Below are 22831 nucleotides of genomic sequence, written 5' to 3'. Positions count from 1 at the left end.
ATTTTGAAATAAGGAATATGCTGATTCAAGTGTGAAAACATTCTTTTCAAATTCACCAATGAATTATGCTTAAGGACTTTGTAAAATCTTTTTCTAGCTCTCTTTGGGGTAGTTCAATGGATCCAGCACAGGGAAAAGGTTTTTGATCCATGCTTTGGTTTCCTGGAAGCAAAGAAATATCTATTGCTAAGCTACTGTTAGGCTCAGGCCATTTTGAAAGAGCTAACAGAAAGCTCTTTCTCTGGCCAGGTTTATACATGATGTGCTGACCTATGTAAATGTTCCATGCATATCCATCATGTTTGAATGCACCTACAATGTGCATCGGATCATTTGCGTGTCGTGTAAGGATAACAATGACCAGTGGCCTATGCCATTGATTACTGGTGTGCTTCATGCAAATGGCCCAGCACACATAGTAAATGCATTTAATGCATGACATGCTTGCACCGGCAAATGCTTTATCCATGGCCTGTGCCATGCATATAGCTGGGAGGGTGCCAATGTGCCAATGTCCTGCTTATGGGCTTCCCATAGACATCCGGTTGGCCATGGTGGGAATGTGGACTAGATAGGTCTTTGGCCCAATCCAGCATGGCTCTCAGATACAGGTTCCCTTCTTAACCACTCAATCCAATCCAGTGAGGAAAATACCAGCTTAGTTTCGCTGCTGATGCCCAGGCAATAATGCTGTAAAATAAATCTTCAAGTGATGGGACTGAAGTTCTGTCCTTTTGTTGTTATTTTATAAAAGTACATCTACAGATGACAAGGAGCTGAAAGCATGCCAGGGAAGTGAGGAAAGAGGGTCTCTGAACCCCTCCTGCGAGCAGTGTGGTATCATTCCCAGCTTAGTTCAAAAATGCCTCTGGCTGAGGAAAGTCCCTGAGAAATGGTCCGTGCTGCTATCAGCCATCTGGCAGGTGAGCTACTACATACTGGAGGGGCAAATGGAGATCAAGGAACATCCCAAGAGACAGGAACCAAGACAGCATCTTACATCAAGGGGGGCAAAACATTCACAAAACTGTTGGGTCTCCCAGGAGCGAACTGTTGAACAGCTCCATGGTGAGATTCCTTAGTACATGACCACACAGATTGTCCTGCCTTTTGTTCTTTTTGACAGGGGGCTGTACGAACCCTGAGCAACAGCCACACACACATACATAGAGAGCGCCCTGAAGGTTTAAAACTAACACATGGACAGACGGACACAACACATCTATCTGGCCCCCTTGCTTAGAGAAGGGCTTTGTGTTTCTACGTGTGGTATGCATGCAACACTGACTTATTATTAGGAAATTTCTGAACGGGGGAGCGGGGAGCATTATGCCAAGAGACAAAGAGCCCTGTAGGGTAAGGCTAGTTGATATCAACCAGCATCTGTAGCCATGGAAGTGTGACCCAAATATCAGAAAAAGGGTGTGAATTACAGCTTTGGAAATCTCCCTCACACTCTTTGTCATCGAGCTGTCAGCGACGACCTTTAAAAAAAACTGCAGAGGACATGGTGGAAAACCAAATCAGACTGGATTGAATTTCCATTCCAACAGTATACAAGAAGGAGCACTGGGAAAGTGGTTCTCAAGCCAATCTCCCCCAACCTTCTTCTGTCCCCAGACCAAAGCCATCCTCAGTCCATCTAGAAGACTCCATGAAATAGTGATTAGCCAGGTGCTCAGGTATGGGATGGGCTGGAGTAAGGCAGGGCTACCCTAGCCTTGCTGTTGGACATCTCTTTATACTTTCCAATCTTGCGTTGCACACTCATTTTGAGTTCAGATTTCTGTTAGAGTGTCAGTGGGCACGAGCCCTCGCTTCTTGCCACTTGTCACCTTGATGAAACCCTCGTTCTCCTTGGTCTTCCCCACACCAACACAGATCTGGAAGAAACAGAAGATGAAAAACGGAATGTCATTAAAAGGATTCAAACAGAAAAATAAAAATGATAGTCATGGTATAAGCTGAAGAAGATGGCCCAAACAGGAGACCCTCCTTATTTAATACATGGTGCAGGTAGGGCTTTGGGATGAATATTATGGAAGGTGGTCAATAAATAATGTCACCCAAAGCCTCGGCTTCTTGGCGTGTGTGTGTGTGTGTGCGTGTGTGTGTGTGTGTGTGTGTGTGTGTGTGAGAGAGAGAGAGAGAGAGAGGGAGGGAAGGACTGGTGCATTGACTCTCTGATCATCTCCTTTATCACTGGGACTTCTGCTTTTAGGCCAGCCTTGCAGCCAGGCAGGATTCAGGGGAGGAGGAGGTGGAGGCATGGCAGATCTTCTTAAGGCAATTCTAATTTAATTTGCATTAACTTCATCTATTTTTTTTCTAAGCAGGCTGTTTTTGAGCTGTCATTCAGTTTGAGGCACAGTCAGACAACTTTATTTCTTGGGCGTCTGCCCAGCCAGTCAGCTTTTGGTCTCAGTTTCAGGCAGACACAGTTTTATTTGGAAAAAAGGAGGCTAAGGGGAGACATGATAGGTGTGTATAAAATTATGGATGTTGTGGAGAATGTGGATAGAGAGACATTTCCCCCTTTTCTCATAATACTAGAACCTGGGGTCATCCCATGAAGCTGACTGGAGGAAGATTCAGGACAGATAAAAGGAAGCACGTCTTCACACAGCACATCGTTAAACTATGGAATTCGCTATCACAAGCTGTAGTGATGGTCATCCATTTCGATGGCTTTAAAAGGGGGTTGGATGAATTCCTGGAGGGGAAGGCTGTCAATGGCTTGTAGTCTTGATGGCTATGTGCTGCCTCTAGTAGCAGAGGCAGTAAGTTGCTGGGGAACATGGGTAGGAGGGTGCTCTTGCAACTCATATCCTGCTGTGGGTTCCTGGTTGGCCACTATGAGAACAGAATGATGAACTAGATGGACCTTTAGTCTGATCCAGCTTGGCTCCTCTTTTGTCCCCTGCCCAGGGAGGCTAGGGTTGCTCCCTCCCTGCTGTCCTCCTGCCAGCCGGCAAAACCCACTTTATTTAAGAAGGCCTTTGGCCTGTATGTGGGCTTGTGGGTTGGGTGCTGTTTTCTATTTTTTTAAATACTGTAATTGTTATACTTAAATCAATCGTGAATAAACCACCCTTGTCGTCATCTCAGCCATCTGCCCGGCAGGTACACCTCCCCCCACCCCCTTCCTCTCAGTCTGAGACAACAGAGTATTCATTCTAACTATGAAGCCTCGACTGAGTTTTTGTTTTACACATCATTTAGTTCACCTTGTAGTTCAGTAAGTAATTCAGTATTTTAATTTCTTCCCTTTTAATTTTCTACCAGGTTGGGGTGGTTCTACAGTTCTCCCAGTTTGGTATACACTGCTCTGAGGCAGTGGCAGTCAGTGACACTCCCTGTCCAGGCTGGTTTATTTGAGCTCTCTGCAGCTCTCCCACATTGTATTCACAGCATTTGGGGCAGGGGCGGGGAGCTTGAGCACCGGAAACAGGGTTTCAAAATTCCTCTTCCCCATTTGTGTTTTGTTCTATCGTGTTCTGGAGGGCTCAGCTGCTCTCCCAGTTTGGGGTCCTTTATAGTCACAGTTCCTGGGCAGTGCCAGACAATGTTCAGTAAGTTTATCTGGGCACTGTGCCTCATTCTACCTAATGGGTAGGGCTGTCCCTGAGCTCCAGGGACCCATCCAGGCCTCTTCTTTTCACCGACTCCCCCCCCCTTCCTCCTTGTGCCCCTCTCCTGGCTTTCATCAGAATCTGCTGGATCACATTTCTTTTGTAATTTGTGAGTAGCCATCTCCTTCTTACATGCCTGAGATTTAGCTTTGTCTGCTTGCAACATATTATTAAGATGCACCAAAACGATTCTGTCGGCTAGCACCTGGCCCACCAGGAATGGATGCTGGCATATCAGGCAGACAGATCAAGCAGCTCTGGGTAGATCATTAGTTAGTTTGTTAGTTCAAGAGGGGAGGGAACTGGAAATGCCCAGGAGGATGAACTAGAGTGATAACCACTATTGGGGTTAACTCCTGTTGGGAATGTTGGACCTCTTTCAGCCCAAGGGCCAGATTCCATTTCAGAGAAGCTCCCAGGGGCCTCAATCCAATGGTGGACAAGGCTGAAGGGAAAAGAGGCAGAGTCAAAATACCTAAAATATCAGCATATTTTTGAACCTTAGGGATGGGCTCCAAATCTGTACACACCCCTGGGGCTCACTTTTGTAAACTGCCCAGAGAGCTTCGGCTATGGGGCAGTATATAAATGTAATAAATAAATAAATAAAATATATTAAATAAATGGCCATGCCCTTTCCCCTGGCCCCACTCCCTCCCCCCCTTACCCAATGTTTGGTGGTTCCTGGCTTTTGGGCAGTTCCCCAGCCCACCCCCACTTTAAAACATTGAAATGATTGGTTCAGTTACTGGCAGGAAGGGCTTTAAGCTAAAGCATGCTGGTGTTTGGGCCACAACCCTTTGGTGCTGCCCTCCCTGGAATACAGCCCCTGAAATCTCTGAATTGGAATTCGTCTCTTGGGCTGAAGGAGGTTCTGCACCCCTGCCATAAAATAGACTGCGGAAATGAAGAAAGCGGTGTGTGCACGTGGTGTGCATGTCAAAACAGGAGTGGATTTTGGTGAGGAAGGACTGTGAGCTCTGTTCAGTTCTGGTATTCAGAACAAATTCCTGGGCTAGCTTTAATGCCAAGTGAATGTCTTTTGCAGTTGGTAGATTTTGAGGTTCTACTAAAAGAAAAAGTATATCTTGAAAGCATGAAGCCCCCTATCCCTTCCTATATGCCACAAAGTACCACTCTGGGTATACCACTTCTAGTATTCTTAACTCCTGAAAAGAAGCATAGAAGTAGCTAATGCCTCTGTACAATCACTGGTTGTATTCAATCACTTTACTGCTTTGAATCGTATCCTCCCTGAAAGTGCACATATGGCCAACGAAGCATAAAGAGGTGTCCTTGGAGTTCTTCCACTATCAACAATGCCACTGGTTTGTATAGGATTTTGTAAGGTACTGAGGGGTCCTTGAACCAGCAGCCAATTTTCAGCACCTTGCCTCCTGAGCTACTAGCACCCTGGTCCTTGAGCAAACCAGGCAGATTACTCTCAGTGAATCAAGGGAAGCCCCTGGGCTGCAGCTCCAGCCTGAACATGGTCAGCTGATCTCACAACCAGCTGTCTTCACAGGCCAATGGGGACACACCAGAGGGTCTGAAGCTCTCACATGCAGAGAAGCTCCTCAGTCCGCACAACGTGCCTCTTTGTGTCACCACAAGAACTCCCCCTTCTCTTGTCTGCCTCCTCCCGAACCTGACCACCATCCTAGCTTCAGTCACGTCCTCTGGCTATGGGCCTCTTGACCTTCCCCTGCCTGCCTCCTCAGGAACCTGCACACCAGGATAGCTCCTCTGGTCCTCTTGAACTTCTTTTACTCGTGCCAAATCTGGAAGCTTCTCACACACAGTGGCCAAGGTCTGATCAGACTGTGTTCCCTGAGCTGTCTTTTTGCTCGACAATAATAATTCTAATGGTCTAATGCAAACCCTAGCCAAGTCCATTCCCATGCCATTCACATCCCAGCTGCTCTCTGCACAGAAAAAAGAAAAGCAAAAAAGAGTAGGTGAGGCGGCACCCAATGGTGACATGGGAGGGGCTTTGGGGCAGCCCCCCCCCTTGACTCCATCCAGCCTGCTTTGCTTGGTCCAGGGGGAGGGCAATCTGGCCCCCGGAGCAAAAGAGGCACGTTTTCCCCCCGAATTAAAACTGGAAGCACAGCTCATTCTTCTGAAAAATGAACTTTTAGAACTGTGTAAGGCCAGGCTGGGCCCTGCTGTCCTAGGCATAATTTTATGCGGCCAGAGGGCTTTTGTCGAAATGTTTGTTCCCACCTGGTTTTCTTTAAGGCTTAACTGCCCCTGTTCCTTATTGCCATAGAAAGTCTTGCAGCATCTCCAAACTGTTTCACCTGGACGAACCCGCTGCACAAAATTGGCAGGGAAGAAGCCCATGCGGTCACCCATCTTCCCCTAGGATGCAGAAAGAAAAGAAAAAGAAAAAGTTAGCTATATCCACCAGCAATGCTACATAAAAATCTGAATATACAAGTATTTTTGCTATCTCATTTTTCAGTTCTCTCCAGTCAAGAGGAAGAGGAACTTGGCGTTTTAAATTAAATGTGTAAATAGAGAACTGTAATACTGAGGAGTCTAACCAAGATTCAAAGGCAGCAAACTTATGCCTCAAGGACTACAATTTAGCCACTTCTGCTTTACAAGAAAAACCCATGCACAATGTCGTTATACTTTCATTGATAAGTTTTAGGTGGGCAGTAAGGACCATTTTTATTTTGCCAGGCTTTTAATGATTTTTAATTGTATATTAACTTTGTTGCCTGTGTTTGTTTGTTTTTTACTTTATTTTTTTAGTAGTTTTATTGCGCTAATTTTTCATTGTATTAAGATTGTTTTACTATTGTGAACCATATTGGGAGGGTGGGCTGATTTATAGAAACATTTGCATTTATATAGTATCAAGATAAAAGGAAATAAAAAATAGTATCATTTTGAAAAGGAAGAACACACAAGTTCACATGTTTCTCACTTTCAGAAATTGAGTGTTAAGTGATCAGAGAACGTCAACAAAAGCAAAAAAACACCACAGGATCAGAGTATATAAATATCTGTAAATCAGGGGTTGGGAACCATTCTGTCCCCAGGCACCAGATTTTATTCTGTCTCCCCCCATGGTGGCTAAATGGTCACTCTGTGGCCGTAGCTAGACCTAAGGTTTATCCCAGGATCATCCCGGGTTTGTCCCTGCCTGAGCGCTGGATGACCTGTGTGGCACTTAGATGAACAGTTTGACCCCAGGACAATCCTGGGATAAACCTTAGGTCTAGCTACGGCCTGTGTCTTTCTCTGCATGGAGAAAGGGACCTCCTCAGTGATGTCGGGGAGTGGGGCTTTATGTGGTAGAGGGCTTCAGGAGGGAGGGGGCTACTACTCCCATGACCCCTCACCATTGGCTATGCTGGCTAGGGCTGATGGGAATTATAGCCCCCCCCCCCAAAAAAAACCTGGACAGCCATAGGTTGCCCATACCGGCTCTAGAGCAAGGATGTACTTAAGTTTTAACATAATCAGATACCAGGGATCTGGATGCCCTAAGAAGAAAGCAGACGGGCCTTGGGCAGATTGAGAGTGGCATTGTCAGGGTGGGGGAATCTGTTTTTATTTATTTATTTATTTATTTATTACATTTCTATACTGCCCAATAGCTGGGGCTCTCTGGGAGGTTCACAAAAATTAAAACCATTCAAAGTATAAAACAACAGTATAAAACAATAATATAAAATACAATATAAAAGCTCAACCAGATAAAAACAGCAGCAATGCAAAATTACAAATTTAAAACACCAAGTTAAAATTTACTTATAGACTGTTAAAATGCTGAGAGAATAAAAAGATTTCTCATTGGTCCCGTGGTGTTTTTTGTTCATGTTGAGGTTCTCTGCTCACTTAGCACTCAATTTCTGAAAGCGAGAAACATGTGAACTTGTGTGTTGTTCCTTTTCAAAATGATATTGTTCTTATTTATTTTGTAATATCTTTTTATTTTGATACTTAATAGCTCTTTTAAAAATCTGAAAAAAAGAGAACCAATCTGGTCTGCAAGCCATAGAGGAAGTGCCCCTTCTCTCAGACTGCTCATAGTTACTTGAGGGTTGAGAAAAGATAATTTTCACACACTCAGAGGTACAGTCTCCTTTGTAATTACTTCAGGGCTGAAGCACTTAGCCTGAAACAGATTTGGAGGCTTGTTCTCATTTCACCTTTTACACTCACCATTGCAGTAACACTTCCCTGCCCAACACTATTTTGCATCAAAGAGCAAGAACAAGGTCAGAAAATGTTTACCATTAGATACTAACTACCACAAGCTTACACTGGGGTTTTGAATAATCACAGGGAAAGCAGCAGAGATGGATACAGTAACAGAGGGCAAGACTCTGTCCTCGGACTTTTTATGAGTCTCTTTGGGCAGCTGGAAAACTCTGGAAGTGCGAAAGATGCTCTTGGAACCTGTCATGTTGCTATGGCAACAGGGACAAGGAACCAGATGTGTGTCTGGCTGGTTTAGAGGCCAAAGCCTTTCCCTGGGGCCCCATAAAGAGTGTGTTCACACACACATGAGTGTGTGTGAAAATGCATCTGTGCGTAATGGGTTTGCAAGCCAATACAGGAACCTGCAAAGCAGAACCTACAATGTAAGACATGTCTATTTGTAACTGAGCAGGTCCAGAAGCTGCAAAAGTGCAAGGCATACACTCACTAGGGAGGTAGAGGTGATTTATTTGGACACAGCAGATGCAGGTTCAAATCCCTGTGCCCTGCCATGAAGCACATCCTTTACATCTCAGATGTTATTTACTTCAAATATGCATATACTGCTTTTCAATTAAAAAAAAGTTACAAAACAAAATTTACATTTACATTGTAAAATTGGGCAATAGTTAAGACACCTCAGTTCTGCTCACCTTCCACCAGTCCTCATTGGAATCATCCAACAGCATGATTCGATCTCCAGGCCTAAAAAGAGAGAGGAAGTCTGATTTACTTCTATTTGCAAGTGCCACTTTGTGACTCAGGGTGGGGCAGGGTTTGTGTGGAGAATGGCAGAAGGGCCACAGTATATATTTTTAAACCCTTATGCCATCCTAGGGCCCACTAGCAGTGGGTATCCTCCCCAGCTCCCATCACCTGTAGACCTAAGCACTCAACACCCGTCATTTACATTATCTTAAAATCCTCACGACGAATGTGGCAAGTTGGCCAATATTCATTATTATTCCCAAATTGCAGAAGTATGTGTGTCTCAAAGACAGTTGTTTCCTTAAGACCAGCCAGCATACTCTTGTGGCTGATGAGCTGACACAAGGCCTAAGGACTCACCAGCTCATAGCTTCATCTCCTGAACCAATGGGGTGGCAAGATGGTGCCAGGGGCACACTTACTTCAGGGGTAGATCGTTGTTCTCCTGAGGCAGGAACTTGTAGAGAGCGACATAGGAGTACATGGGCGAGATCTCCTTGCGTGCAGAGCCCCGAGCAGACTGGGAGTAGGAAAAAGCCAGCAAGAAAATCAGACCTCAGAAACCTTGTCCCAGGCCTTAGACATTTTTGTACATAAGGCTGCCAACTTTTTTTTTTAATCAGGCAGCACAATCTTATATGTGTCTAGTCAAAATTAAGTCCCTTGAATTCAACGGGGCTTATTCCCATGTAAGAGTGGGCATATGATTGTTGCCTTAGGAATAAGCCCCATTGAATTCAATGGGCTTGAATAGACACTCATAAGATTGTGCTAAAATGCACTTATAATCAAGATAAACAAATGTAGCGCTGTGCCCAACTTTGTCAAAATAATAATAATAATAATAATAATTTATAATAATATAATGCAATTTTTGTAAAACCTTAATGCATTTCATATGTTTTGCAAATTGGTTGTTAGAATAGCAGTTCCATCCTATCAGGGGACTGCAAGAGACTGGAAGCTGAACTCCAGTACAAAGATCACGAGGGAGGAGCCCCAGTAAGCTCAGCAGATCTGGTCTCATTCTGAGTAAAGCCTTAACCACAGCAAATGGACCTCTGTCTTCTGTGGGCTAAGGAAGCACTACTAAAACAATGGGGTTGATAACAATGAGAAAAAAGATCTCACTGTTTTGCAGAAGTTGCCATTTTTCAGACAAGGGCTAGGTTAGGCTTCCCTGAAAGGGACCTTAAAAAGGATATGGCATATGGTGGGTGGAATGGGGCAGGGAACTGAAGTGGATATTTGCATAAAATAGGGCTGTACCAAATTGACGAAGAACATTTCTCAGGGTGTCTTCATATGGGTGTATTCTCCCGCAATTTACTGCTTCTTCCTGTTCCAGATTCTTTTCGAGATTTAAACAGGATCTTTATACAGCTGTTTTTTCTTTCTTTTTATGCATAACGCTATATGCCGTTTGCAAGGGTGGGTGGAGCCTGGTGGGGTGTTACTGGTTGTCCCTGTGGCGTAGCCCCTCCCCTCTCTTGGCATGAAATGAAACACTTCCTCACAAGTTCAGAAGTCTGCGTCATTGGGGATTCCCATCCCCATGCAAGTCAGTGATGTCCCTATAAAAGCAGCAGTAGCACTTTTCGCGTTTGAGTAGGGGGATTAAATGCTCTCGTCCCTTCCAACCACCATCCCTTTCCCACTGCCCATCTGTGTAGGCATTCCTGAAATACGGAGCAGAGGGGTGAAGATGTGGGAGGAAACACTCCCAGCTGATCCTCATCGGTACTGATGGCAACGCTCAACACCCACCCACACAAAGCAGGACATCGTGCGATGGAAAGATTACATAGGGAAACGATGGCGGTGTCATCGCATGACTGCAAAAATACCACATGACTGCAAAAAATAACACGCGTAAAGTGGGGAAGGCATGAGACGGCAACTGCATGGCGACGGCATCGTGTAAAGCTGCCGGTAAACCAGTGACCAAACCATGATGCTGGCATGAGGAAATCCCTGTCTGAAGACACCTTCAGCCATTTCACCCACTTTGAAATCAATTGTTTTGTTTTTAGTATATTTGGGGCATTGAGGCAAAAATTGAAGCAGCTGCAATTTTGTTTTCCCCAGAAAGACCTGTTCTGAGGTTTTTGCATTTTGGGAAATTCAAAATGACTGCTGTTATAAAAAGTATCTGCCTCCTATAGTGGTGGCTGCCATTTGCACATTCACAGAGCAGGCGGATTGTTCCCCTGGCACCACATTTTATTCCAAAGGTGCAGCACAGTTAAATTCCTCTCCAAAGAAAGGGCAGTGAATGAAGCAGGCTTGGTAAAAATAGAAACTCACAGTGTACTGTTCCATGCAACCCTATTTTTAAACCCGAACTACAAGGGAAAAAGGGGATTTTAGGAAATGAGAGAACTACAGCACGGTCTAAGGCATGTCTGGTCAGAAGCCCTAGTGAGTTCAATGGGACCAACTCCCAAGTAAATGTGCTGAAAAAACAGTTAAACGCTTTGAAGAAACAAAAGTTGGGGAGGAACCATTTCAGAAAAACGTTTCTCCTCGAATTACTGAATCTGTTTCATGGTTGAATCACTATTTCTCTCCTGCCTTAGTATGAAGCGGGTGTGTTTTCTACCTGCTGTCCTGGGCTCTTTTCCTCTGAGGCGGTGCCCTCGCCTTCTGCTGGCACTGGGAAAACTGAAACAAACAATGGGAAGGAGATCAAGCGTTGCACGTCATCCACCGGTGCATGCAACAGTACAAGGGATTCACGACCAACCAATGTCACGCATGGCCTGACACCTGCTTTCTGTAGCACCCTCCCCCGTTTTACCTCCTCCATGATTGATGTGAAAGGTGCTCACAGAAATCAATGTAGAAATCCAGGATTTCAGCATACATAGCTGTAGTTGAGCAGCAATGTATCCTTCCATCTTTTTCTCCCTCTCACCCACACCCACATCTCCACACGCCTACCAAAAGTTAGCAGCAAAGAAAAGAGTTAATACTCTTTCTGACTCAGGCATAGGTGTGTGCAAGGGATAGGTGTGCCTAGGCACACCCTAATGTCTCAAGCAATAAGCGGTGAATTGAGGGGGTCACTGAGTAGGGATCCATAGGGGGATCCAAACCTAGTGGGAACGGTCCTCCGACTGCCCTCTGACTGCTCCACTGCCGTGCCGAAGAACTGCTGCCGCTGAGAGAACACTGTTGCTCCCGGGAGCAGGAGCGAAAAAGAATCGCTCTGCTGGGAGCTGCCCACCCTCAGCCACTAGGCCTCTGCTGGAGCGGCTGTGCTGGCCGACCTCATGCCAACGGAGGCACGGGTAAATGATACAGGGCGCACGCCATGCCTAAATGTCACCCACGTGGCAGGAATGGCCCTCTGGCTGTTCTGCTGCCCCCCCCCCCCCCCAACAGCACACCATTACTCCCAGCTGCAGGAGCAAAAATGAATTTCTTTGCTGGGAGCCTCTCTGCCATGTTCCAAAGAGGCCAGGAAGAGGAGCCCCGAAGGCTCACATCGCCTCCTAAGCCCCTCCTCTGGCCAGGGTCACCCCAAAGCCCCACCCATGCTGGGGCTTGAGGCGCGTCTCCTCATCTCGCCCCCATCCGCATCAGCCCTCCCGTGGTCAGGCAAGCGGAACGCAGAGCAGGGCATCAGTGCCTACAGTGTTTGATAAATGCACAAAAATTATATCCTTTACTAACTGAGTATTCAATAAATGTTTGCCTTTAAAAATTAATAACCTCTGGGTGCACACCCTAATGAAATGTGCTGCACACGCTTATGGACTCAGGACTAATTTTATGTGAAAAAGTTAATCTTTATTATGTTTGAGTTTTTAAACATTTAATAGCCCAATATGTCTACATTTAAGTAAATGGTGCATCTGAACACTGGGTTGGGCTTGGAGAAGGAAGAATGGAAGTAGATTGGTCTTTGCTGAAGTATTTTGTATGGGGATTTTTGGCTGGGGTTCCAAATTGGCCTCAGCCTCACCTCTAACCTGCAACATTAGCAGACTACATTGCAGGACCGTCATACATCCTTTGTCTTTCAGCCACAGCACCCAAAATTGCAATATAAGAGTAATGGACTGAATTTCCATTGGAATTGGCATTGAAAGGGCAATGTTTTGAGTCTGTGATCCTATACCAGCTGACCTGGGAGTAAGCCCCCTTGAACTCAATGGGACTTACTTCTGAGTAGACATGCATAGGATTGTCTTGCTAGAATAGCCATTTTATTTGTACTCGCCAAAAACTAGTACTTTTTTGTCTCTCTGTGTGTGTGTGTGTGTGCAGAATCTGACTGCTTAACTAACACAAATCTTACAACTACTGTGTGGAATATACATAGTTTTACTTAGCCAAAAATGTAATTCAGAAGCTAGAAAGTGTGTATTACATGTGTGATGCCAAAACAACAACAACCCCCAAACAGATCAGCTCTCCCAGGTCCATGTTAAGCATTCTTCTTTTAAAAAGTTGTTCCTATCAACAAGATTAATGACACTAATTTTGTTTTTGTTTTCTGCTATTACATTTTGTGTATCACTGTGTTCATTTTTGGTTGCTGCTTTTTATACTTTGCTGTTCTGATATTTTTGCCCAGCTTTTAATTGATCTCTATTTGATGTCGGCCACTCTGGATTTTATATATATATAAAATAATAAACATAATTTTATATGAATTAATTTTAAGATTACCAGTGATCTGTTTTCCAGTAAGCCAACAAGCCAATTCTTGTCCCTCCTCCCCGTAGAGAAGATGTGAAAAACTCTTCAGACATTGCATAAACAACTTAAAACAGAGAGTGTTTTGTTCTTCCACTTGTTGAACAGCCAGAAGCTACTTTGGATTTCAGCCCCCATAATGCACCTTCTATTCTAACTAGTATACCAAGAGCAACATGTTTTTAGCCAATGGATAGTATAGGTATTGTCATTTTGTCTCTCTTACTGAACATTTTCATATCCTATCAAGTAGGGTTTACTTCCCAAAAGCTTATGCCACAATAAATCTTAAGTCTTTAAAGGTAGTCTTTAAGATTGTCACGAGTTGAGTTTTGCAGTGCTCATTACACTGTGCATTTTGACGTCTTTAATCCACATCATTAACCACTACAAGCAAGTATGGGGAAATTCGTAGCACAGCGATGTCATAACAGGGTAAGATGTACTACATCGTATAAAGCAGCAACCTCAACCAGAGCCTGCTCTTTTTGGTGGAAATCTTACGTTTTTTATGATACATAGCTCTGCCCTGAGACATCTCATTTATTTATTTTTAAACTGAGAATGTGATGCATAGGATTGTGCTGTAAATGTTTTATTAAAACAAACACCAATAAGACCTAAGGTAGAAAGAGCAATGACTCCTGTGTTTGCTGCAACCTTTTATTTCTTGGTAGACACACTGTTGCTCCATCACAGCTACATGCATGAAGGCTTATGCTGGAACAAATACATGTGTTAAGTCTTCAAAGGGCCACAAGACTCTTGGCTGAATTATTTTCATCTCTATGATTGGGTCCCTGCTCACCATTATCGACCTGGGTTTCCTCTGCTGTTTGCCCACCACCTTCTGTATCCTCAGCCACTTCATCTTTCTCATTCTAGGAGAGACAAAGATACACCCAAGAAGAAGAAGAGTCAAACAGGAGTTCATTTCATATGTCCAAGTCAATTGAGCTACTACTCCAGTGGTTGGTCTTGCTTTGCCCATGTGGTTCAGGTGACTTGAACCATGTCAGGTAGCTTGGAACTACAGCTGCCCAATCCAGAATCTGTGGCTTGGAAGCCAGGGTTGGCATCAAGAATCAGCATTGTGGAGCACTGGCCAAGGCCCACAAAGAGCAGGGCCCCCGTTACTAATTCCTAGTGCCCTTTGGGCTTACTTTTCCTCTTCCTTGCTGTCACTGCCTATTTATTTGTCCCCTCTAAGGAAGTGAGGGGTGACAGAAGCAACGAGAAGAAGCCACAGCCTCCCCTTTCCCCTTTCCTCTCTGAAGGTGAAAGGAGGTGGGCTGACTCAGGGAGTGGCCGTCTCAGAGCATCTTACCTAGGTGCATTCCAAAACCTTTGAGCTGGCCATGCTTGGAATCATGCAAGATGCCCAGCCTGTGGAAGCGAAAGGTTTTTGATACAACCTTACTCAGATAGAACTAGCAGTTCTCACATCTGCTTTTAGGGAATAGCTCTTGTCCAGCCTCCCTGCTCACAAGGCACCCAAGACAAGTCTCAGTAAGACGGCATTCATTAGGTCCACTCCATCAGTCTGGCTGGATCAGCTGCCACTTGGTTCTCTCCTGCCCCCCGAACTGTCTCTATTGACAGCTTTTGCACCTGGATGCATCTGTAACTTCATCTAAGAATTAGTACTTGAATTTGCTTATTTTCCTCTCCCCTCATCTGACCATCCTTTTTGCCTTTTATATTGTGTCCACTAGATTGTAATTTTGTGGGCAGGGATTACACTGTGTTTTAATTTTTTGTGCAGTGCACACATTTTAGGTACTTATTATTATTAATAATACATTTGCAGAACAAAGGTGACTTTTGATCTGGGTAACATACAGCCCATCTCCAGGAGGGAAGCATGGGTCATCGTAAAGAAGTAAGAGTGGAATCTGTCTTTCACCAAAATAATAATAATAATAATAATAATAATAATAATAATAATAATAATAATGATGATGATGATGATGTTCAGGAAAAAAAGGACAACATACTGAATGTTCCATAACATTTAAATGAATTAAATTCCCCCTTTCTACCCCTTCCAACCTTGTTAATTACTGGGTTTTCAACAAATTCATAAGTAGAATTGGAGTTTTTCCAACAGGCACAAAAATACCAGCTCCTGATCTTCACGAAATAAAGCTTACTACAATTATATGTATAGCTTTCCTGATTTCTCCCTGGCTTTCATCTGAGGGGCCAATCATGTAATGTCACCCACACTCATTCCACAGTAGCCCCTCCTCATTCCACTGCCCCCTCCCTTCTGCCATATTCTTCCCACTAGATTCCAGCCACCCCAAAGTCTTCATCAGTGTCCTGTTTAGACTATCAACATGCAACCGTCACATTGAGGGGCTATACCAGACTCTTGGTAGGGGACTCCGAAGTGCTGCTGAAACTGGAGCGATTCATGTAGGCCAGTGAAGTGCCATAGCGCAAAGTCTCATAGATGGGATCCACCTTTCCACTGGGGCCTGCTGGAGAAGGGAAGACCACGTCAAAGCTGGTTTTTCAAACATGGGCTTGGAACACTGGAAGCTGCATTAGACCGTCCAGGTCAGTCTAGTCCATTATGATCTATCCTGGCTGGGAGCAGCTCTCCAGGTAAAAGAAACATCTTCCCCATCACTTGCTGCTCCCTGGCCCCTTTCACTGGAGATGGGAGAGATCTTCTCTGTGCAAAGCGTGCACACAACCACAGAGTAAGTAAGCCCACCTTATTCCAAGGTTTCTGGATGGATTAAAATCTCTCCCCCTTCTCTCACACACATCACAATTTCTAAAACAGATAGCTGCAGGATACAGACCAGTCTATAAGCTAGATCCTCTGGGACCTGCCCTCCCTAATCCCAAATACACAAGGATTAGATGGTCCTCAATTTATGCGGAAAGGTACTCCACACATTTTTAAAATATATTACGTTAACCTTCCAGGACTAGAAATCAATTTGTGGCTCAGATAACGCAGCTTGACCTGATTTTGCCAATTTTAATAACTTGGTTTGTAAGATTGGTCATGGAGCAAGAAAGGAGAACTCCTTCAGTCAAATTGTTACCCACTCCCCACTACACGTCTATGATGGAGCAAGTTGGTTTCCATGTCTCCCAAAGTGTCCCTTTTCACAATTAATTGAAACAGCCTGATTGTCAAACTTCTGCCCTCCCCTGAAAATGCCTAAATACAGACAGCCCTCTGGCACTGGTATAACCTCTACCTGCTAAGGTGGATCGGGGAAGCCTTGAATCCAAAAGATCAACTGTCTTTTCCGATGGCTGAGTTGCTGTCAGACTTTCTACATGCCCATTATCCACCATTCCTCTGTGGACTGCTCCACTCTCACCTGCAGGGGGAGACTCCTTGGTGGTTGCTGGCTGTGGTTGTGGTTCATGCACCAGCATTGGGGAGCTGAGATTACGTCGGAAAGAGGTTGCCTGCTGAGGAACAGAAATGAGAAGGATGTGAATAGAACCCCTGCAGTGGTGGGGTAACAGACTGTTGGCACATTGCCCTCCTCTAGTGGCGGGTGCTAGGCAATCCAGAAAAGGCAGCATTCTGTCTAGTTCTATGATGGTTACAAAGAACCAGCTTATTATGTTACTTCCCCTGCCTTTCTTATGCATTTAGCAGCTCACATGAGTGTTAAATTGCCTGAAACACTAGAGGAAAGGGCACAGAGGACTCTGAATATCACCCTCCAAAAATAGAGTCTACCAGGTATATAGAAGATCTCAGGGAGCTGAAGGAGGAAGGACAACGACTGGAGCGCTGATGGCGGAAAACTTGACTTATATCCAACAAGTCATGACATAGAGAACATCTTCGTTCCTATGGGGTGGCAATATGTGCAGCTAAGAAAGCTTTCTTCTCTGCATGCATTGCGTCTGCAAATTCGTGTCCAGCTGAACTGTTCATGGTGGTGAGGGGTCTAACGCAGACACCTTCCCCCCTGAACCTGACTTTAGAGCTTTCAACAGTTCGCTGTGATGCCTTTAACGATCACTTCACAGATAAAATCTCTTGGATAAGAGCCGACTTAGACACACTCATTATAGCAGAGGCTGACAATGGAGTGCCCAGCAACTCCGCGAGCAGGATTACACTGGATCAGTTTCAGTTGGTGAGTACTGAGGACGTGGACAAGCTGCTTGGAAGAGTGAGGAAGATGACTTGCCCTCTCAATCCCTGTCCTTCTTGGCTGGTCACCCAGGGAGGAGATGCAGTTAGATTGCAATTGCAACATATTATCAATGCATCTCTCAGGGAGGGGAGATTTCCATCATGTTTAAAACAAGCGGTGGTACGGCCGCTTCTAAAAAGCCCTCCCTGGATCCCCTGGACCTTAATAACTATAGACCAATCTCAAATCTTCCATTTTGGGCCAGGTGATTGAGAGGGTGGTTGCAAACCAACTCCCAGCAGTTTTGGATGACACAGATTTTCTAGACCCATTTCAAACTGGCTTCAGAGCAGGATACAGAGTTGAGACAGCTATGGTCGCCTTAGTGGATGTTTTATGCCCGAGTATTGACAGGGGGAGTGTGTCCCTGCTGGTACTTTTGGACCTCTCAGAGGCTTTCGATACCATCAACCACGGTATCCTTCTGGAACACCTGAGGGGATTGGGAATCGGGGACACTGTGCTTCAGTGGTTCCGGTCCTACCTCTCGGGCAGGTTTCAGATGGTGATGCTTGGGGATAGCTGCTCTTCAAAGAAGGAGCTGCTGTGTGGAGTACCACAAGGTGCCATCCTATCCCCAATGCTGTTCAACATCTACATGAAACTGCTGGGAGAAATCATCCGGAGGCATGGGGCAGGGTGCTATCAGTATGCTGATGACGCCCAAATATATTTCTCTATGCCTTCGACAACAGCGTCAGCTAAGGATAGTGTGTCTCCTCTGAAGGAATGCTTAGAGGCTGTAATGGGCTGGATGAGGGAAAACAGACTTAAGCTGAATCCAGACAAGACGGAGGTGCTCGCTGTCAAAGGCCTCAACCTGGGTTTGGAGGTGTGTCAACCGGTTCTGGATGGGGTTCACTCCCCCTGAAAGACTGTGTTCGCAGCTTAGGGGTGCTTCTGGATCCGTTGCTCCAAATGACAGCCCAGATAGATGTGACAGCCAGGAGTGCCTACTATCAGCTTCAGCTGATACGCCAGCTGCACCCCTTCCTAGAGTCAGAAGACCTAAAGACAGTAGTGCACACACTAATAATTTTGAGGCTCGACTTCTGCAATGCACTCTACATAGGGCTACCTTTGTGCCTGGTCCAGAAACTTCAACTACTGTATTTCTTCAATTCTAAGATGCCATCGATTGTAAGACACACACTAATTTCAGTACCACCAACAGAAAAAAAGCTTTGATTCTAACAAATAATAAACACACCTGCGATTCTAAGACGCACCCCATTTTTAGAGATGTTTATATGGGGGAAAAAGTGCATCTTAGAATCGAAGAATATGGTAGTTCAAAATATGGCAGCCAGGCTGGTCACCGGTACACCTAGGGGAGACCGCATTACACCAGTTTTAAAATCTCTTCACTGGCTGCCAATTAGTTTCTGGGCAAAGTATAAAGTGTTGGTTATCACGTTTAAAGCCCTACATGGTTTGGGTCCAGGCTACCTGCGGGATTGCCTTCTCCCGTACAATCTGCCCCGCACACTCAGGTCCTCTGGGAAGAATTTACTTCAGTTAGTCAAAGTTTGGCTGACTGGTATTACCCAGAGGACCTTCTCTTCTGCTGCTCCTGGACTGTGGAATGGCCTGCCGGAGGAGACGCGTCAGCTTGACAGTCTTTTAGCATTCAAGAAAGCTATCAAGACTGATCTCTTCCTGCAGGCCTATCCAGTGGAATTTTTGGATGATTTTACAATGTTTTTAGTATGTTTTAACAATATACATTATGTTCTTAATTCAGTGTTATGTATTTTAGATTTACTGTTGTCCCCCGCCTCAATAAAAATGGAGAGGCGGGTAAGAAATAATCATAATCATAATCACCAGTTTCATAGTTTGTTCCCAGAAGCTGATCTGGGGAATTCTCCAAAGTTACACTACAATGCATGTAGTGCTAGTGTGGTTAGATCAGACTTGGGGAATCTCTGGCCCACAGGGCTTTCCCATTGGGGCTCACCAGCCTCTTTCCCAGGCCCTGTCCCCTCAAGCACCCAGTTTGTTCAGCTTGTGCTTTATGACGTTGTTATGCATGAACACAGCCATAGCCTGTGACCTTACATGCCTCCTGATTAGGGGTTGCTGGGTCACAAAGACATTACACTGCTGCTTTTCCTTCTAGCAGGCTTACTAGGGAATGCAGAAGCTTTCGGCTATCTCTGTCCCCTTCCACTGAACACTGACCCATACATAGGTTTGATCCACCACTTACTGTCTTGCCTGGACACTGCTGATGAGAAACTTCCTCCGAACACCACAAATGCACGCTAACTTTGCATGTCTTGCATCGCAGGCCTTGCTTGGAATTTCCTGAAAGGTAAAACAAACCCACAAGGGAATTAGGAAACCCTCTGCAAAGGCAGGGCAGCTTTGTATGTGTCTGCATAATATTTGTGGGGAGGATGGGGGTGGGAGACCTCCATAGGAATGCAGATCAATAGACCAAAATATATGAAAGAGCAACTTGGTAGAAAAGAACAGCCTGAAGTGATTAGGGATTATTTCATCATCCCTAATCACCATGGGCAATGGGGAAGGCTGTGTATCTCCAGTTGTTTTACACTCCCACTTCCTGAAGCAACAAGTCAGGGTCAATTTCCTTGCAAGAACCTCAGGCTGGGGCAAGCACCTATACCAGGAGTGGGCAACATGCAGCCCCTGCCATGCCCTAAAATTCAGAAGGACACATTTAAATGGCGTCCGGGGCAGCTATAGAGCACCAAAATGGTCAAAATTAGCTTGCCTACAAGTTAGTTTTCACTCTGTGGCAACTACAAAGTCCCAAAATGGTCAAAATTGACTCATTTTATTTTATTTTATTTATTAATTAATTAAAATGTTTTATTCCTCCACCCCTCTGCTTTTGTAAGCCACAGGAAGGGGGATCAAGGGAGCAAAAATGACCCTCAGACCTCCCAGAATCACCTACTTCTGAACTATACAAACTGTGCTGGCCTGTAAAGCATCATCTGTAAAGCATCATCTGCATGGCCTCTGAATGCCCCATCCCACCTGTCAGCTAGATGTAGAGTTTACATGTAGAGTTTTCTCTCCATCACTGTCTACATTCCAGCTGTTAAACTGTTTCTCTCCAATCTCCACTTGAGCCAATGAGGTACATTAGTAGCTGGCCCAGCACCCCTCAATGCTCAGCTGCACAAGCGTCTTCTAGCACCAATGCCTAATGCTTACTAACCATACAAAGAGAGGGAGAAGCAGGGAGGTCACCCCCTCATTGAACAGTAACGCAGCACATTTGACATTCAAGACAATCCCATTTTGCTAAAGGAGAAGGACAGGAAAAGATGACTACGGTGTACTGGTGTATGTGTGTGTGCATTTGTGGAGGCTACAGCCAGGACCAGGGAGCATTAATCAAGACAGGTGAAAGCAAGAGAGATTTGGTGACTACTTACCTACAATAAGCTGATGGCAGATCTCACAAGGATTGTGTTTCTTGAATATGTGCTCCTGGAAGCTGTGTGTTTTCATGGGCTTGAGAGGTGCCAGAGGCTTGTGAGTCACTCTGGGAGAGTGTTCCGCTTCGGTGGGAGCTGGTGGTGGAGATGGGGGTGGCACAGAATCTGGGGGGCTGAGCAGCACATCTGAAGGAAGCTTGAACTCACTGTTGGAGCGCAGGAAGAAGTTCTCGACACTCTTGCTCCGCAGGATGGTCTTGAGTGAGAGAGAGCGCTTGAAGCGTTGCAGCTGGCAGGCAGTGGGAGAGGAAAAGAGGAGAAAAGAAAGAGGAGTCACAACTTAGGGAAACCGTTATAAAATAAGAAGCGCTTGAAATGTATCACCTACAGTTCTATATAAAAACTGCCTGGGAATGTCTGGACAAAACCAGAGGAGATGTAGGAGACAAAGGCCTTAGCTAGACCTAAGGTTTATCCCAGGATCATCCCGGGGTCATCCCTGTTCCATGTAAATGACACACAGGGGATCCCGGGAGCAGGCAAGGATGACCCCGGGATAAGCCTTAGGTCTAGCTAAGGCCTTAGAAAATGTCTCCTGACTTTTAAAAATACACATAAACAATGTCAATCCAGTGTGGAGGCCTCTGAATTAGATCTGGTGGGTTGCTGGTGGTGGAGGCAAATCTGGGAAAGGAAGGGTGTTTAACCCTGTAGGCCATTTGTCTGCTAGAAAAAAACCCCATCTTCCTTCTGCTGCTGCTTCATTCCACAGGGAAAAGATATGGAGACACTAGAGGGAAAAGATATTGGGGAAGGCATTGCACACACGTTCTTCCTGCCTGCCTCACTGTGGTGACCATAAAACCAGGAGGACACAGACAAGAGACAACAATTAAGCACACTCAAGCCAGTTTATAGGCCTGAAGATGAAGGGGAGCTCACTTCAGCAACAACCCACTGCTTATTGCTCTAGGGCAGAGTGCTGACACAGATGTTACAGTGTTTGGGCAAGCCTGGGCTCTGGGATGCTCGGGGTTAGCCCTTTTTCATAATCCAATTCTAGCAAGCAATGGCAGATTAGCTAGTAAACTGACTCAGCTTGGTGTACACAACAAACAGCAAGAAGCAGTGGGCTGGCAAAAGGAACAAGAATATTTAGGCTACAGTTACACCTCATTTTGTGGAGAGGGGGCAGGGCTAAATACGAACCCTAGAATTGGTTTCCAGCATCCACCCCATAGTGAGAATTCAGGTGGGTGGATAACAATGGCCTTTAAAACAATCAATTCCAAGAACTTTAGAAATGCCAAGATGAAACCTCCACCATGGCCTTTCTCCATCTGTTTTTGATGTCAGCTCCTACCTGCCCCAGCCATCATGGCCAATGGCCAGGAATGCTGGGAGTTGTCATCCAAAACATCTGGAGAATGCCAAATTGGGGAAGGCTGCTCTAGCACCTTAACACCTGCACTAAATGGCAACAAAAATAAAGCCAACATTGTGGTAGTTATTACCTATTTTTATTGCAGGGATGGGCTACCTGCATGCCTAAGGCTTGCTGTGGCCCTGCTTAATTTCAAAAGCCTTCTGCAAGTGAACTGTTCAGGCGTCCAGCAAGGGCGCTCTGTCCCTCCTCTAGCAATTTGTTGGTGGGGGAAGAGAGAGAAAAGGGGGTGGCAGAAAGCGGGAGAGGAAAGGGGGGGTCACAACCTATTTTGGCTCTGGCTCTACACACTGCTGGCTTCAGGCTCACCCACTGCCAGAATGCACCTCCTGACAGATTACAACAAGGGAATGTGGCCCCCGACAGAAAATAAATAACTTCTGATGTATTGACTAATATTTACTATTAGAAAAATCTGGGGATCCGGAGACATAGTAGAATTCTATAAAAATACGGAAAGGAGAGAGAAATGATTTCCTTCATGCTGCCAAAAGATGCTCGACTTTCTAGGAG

The 22831-nt window shown here is 45.2% G+C and overlaps 1 protein-coding gene across 1 annotated transcript in view; it reads right to left on the bottom strand.

The window, feature by feature from the left end:
* Window positions 1-1016: 1016 nt before the first annotated feature.
* STAC2 (SH3 and cysteine rich domain 2) overlaps window positions 1017-22831 on the bottom strand; it is a 44583-nt gene continuing 22768 nt past the window's right edge. The window contains exons 2-11 of the mRNA XM_063137461.1: window positions 20872-21163; window positions 19668-19765; window positions 16619-16712; window positions 15639-15754; window positions 14077-14149; window positions 11164-11225; window positions 8984-9081; window positions 8507-8558; window positions 5859-5996; window positions 1017-1883 (exon numbers count right to left, since the gene is read on the bottom strand). Of these exons, the coding sequence (XP_062993531.1) occupies window positions 1779-1883; window positions 5859-5996; window positions 8507-8558; window positions 8984-9081; window positions 11164-11225; window positions 14077-14149; window positions 15639-15754; window positions 16619-16712; window positions 19668-19765; window positions 20872-21163 (1128 nt within the window). The 3' untranslated portion in view covers window positions 1017-1778. The remainder of the gene's footprint in view (window positions 1884-5858; window positions 5997-8506; window positions 8559-8983; window positions 9082-11163; window positions 11226-14076; window positions 14150-15638; window positions 15755-16618; window positions 16713-19667; window positions 19766-20871; window positions 21164-22831) is intronic.

Source organism: Elgaria multicarinata, chromosome 11 (genome assembly GCF_023053635.1).
Source record: "Elgaria multicarinata webbii isolate HBS135686 ecotype San Diego chromosome 11, rElgMul1.1.pri, whole genome shotgun sequence".
NCBI lineage: Eukaryota > Metazoa > Chordata > Lepidosauria > Squamata > Anguidae > Elgaria > Elgaria multicarinata.
Note: the sequence above shows the minus strand (reverse complement) of the source record. Positions and strands in the feature narration are given on the sequence as shown.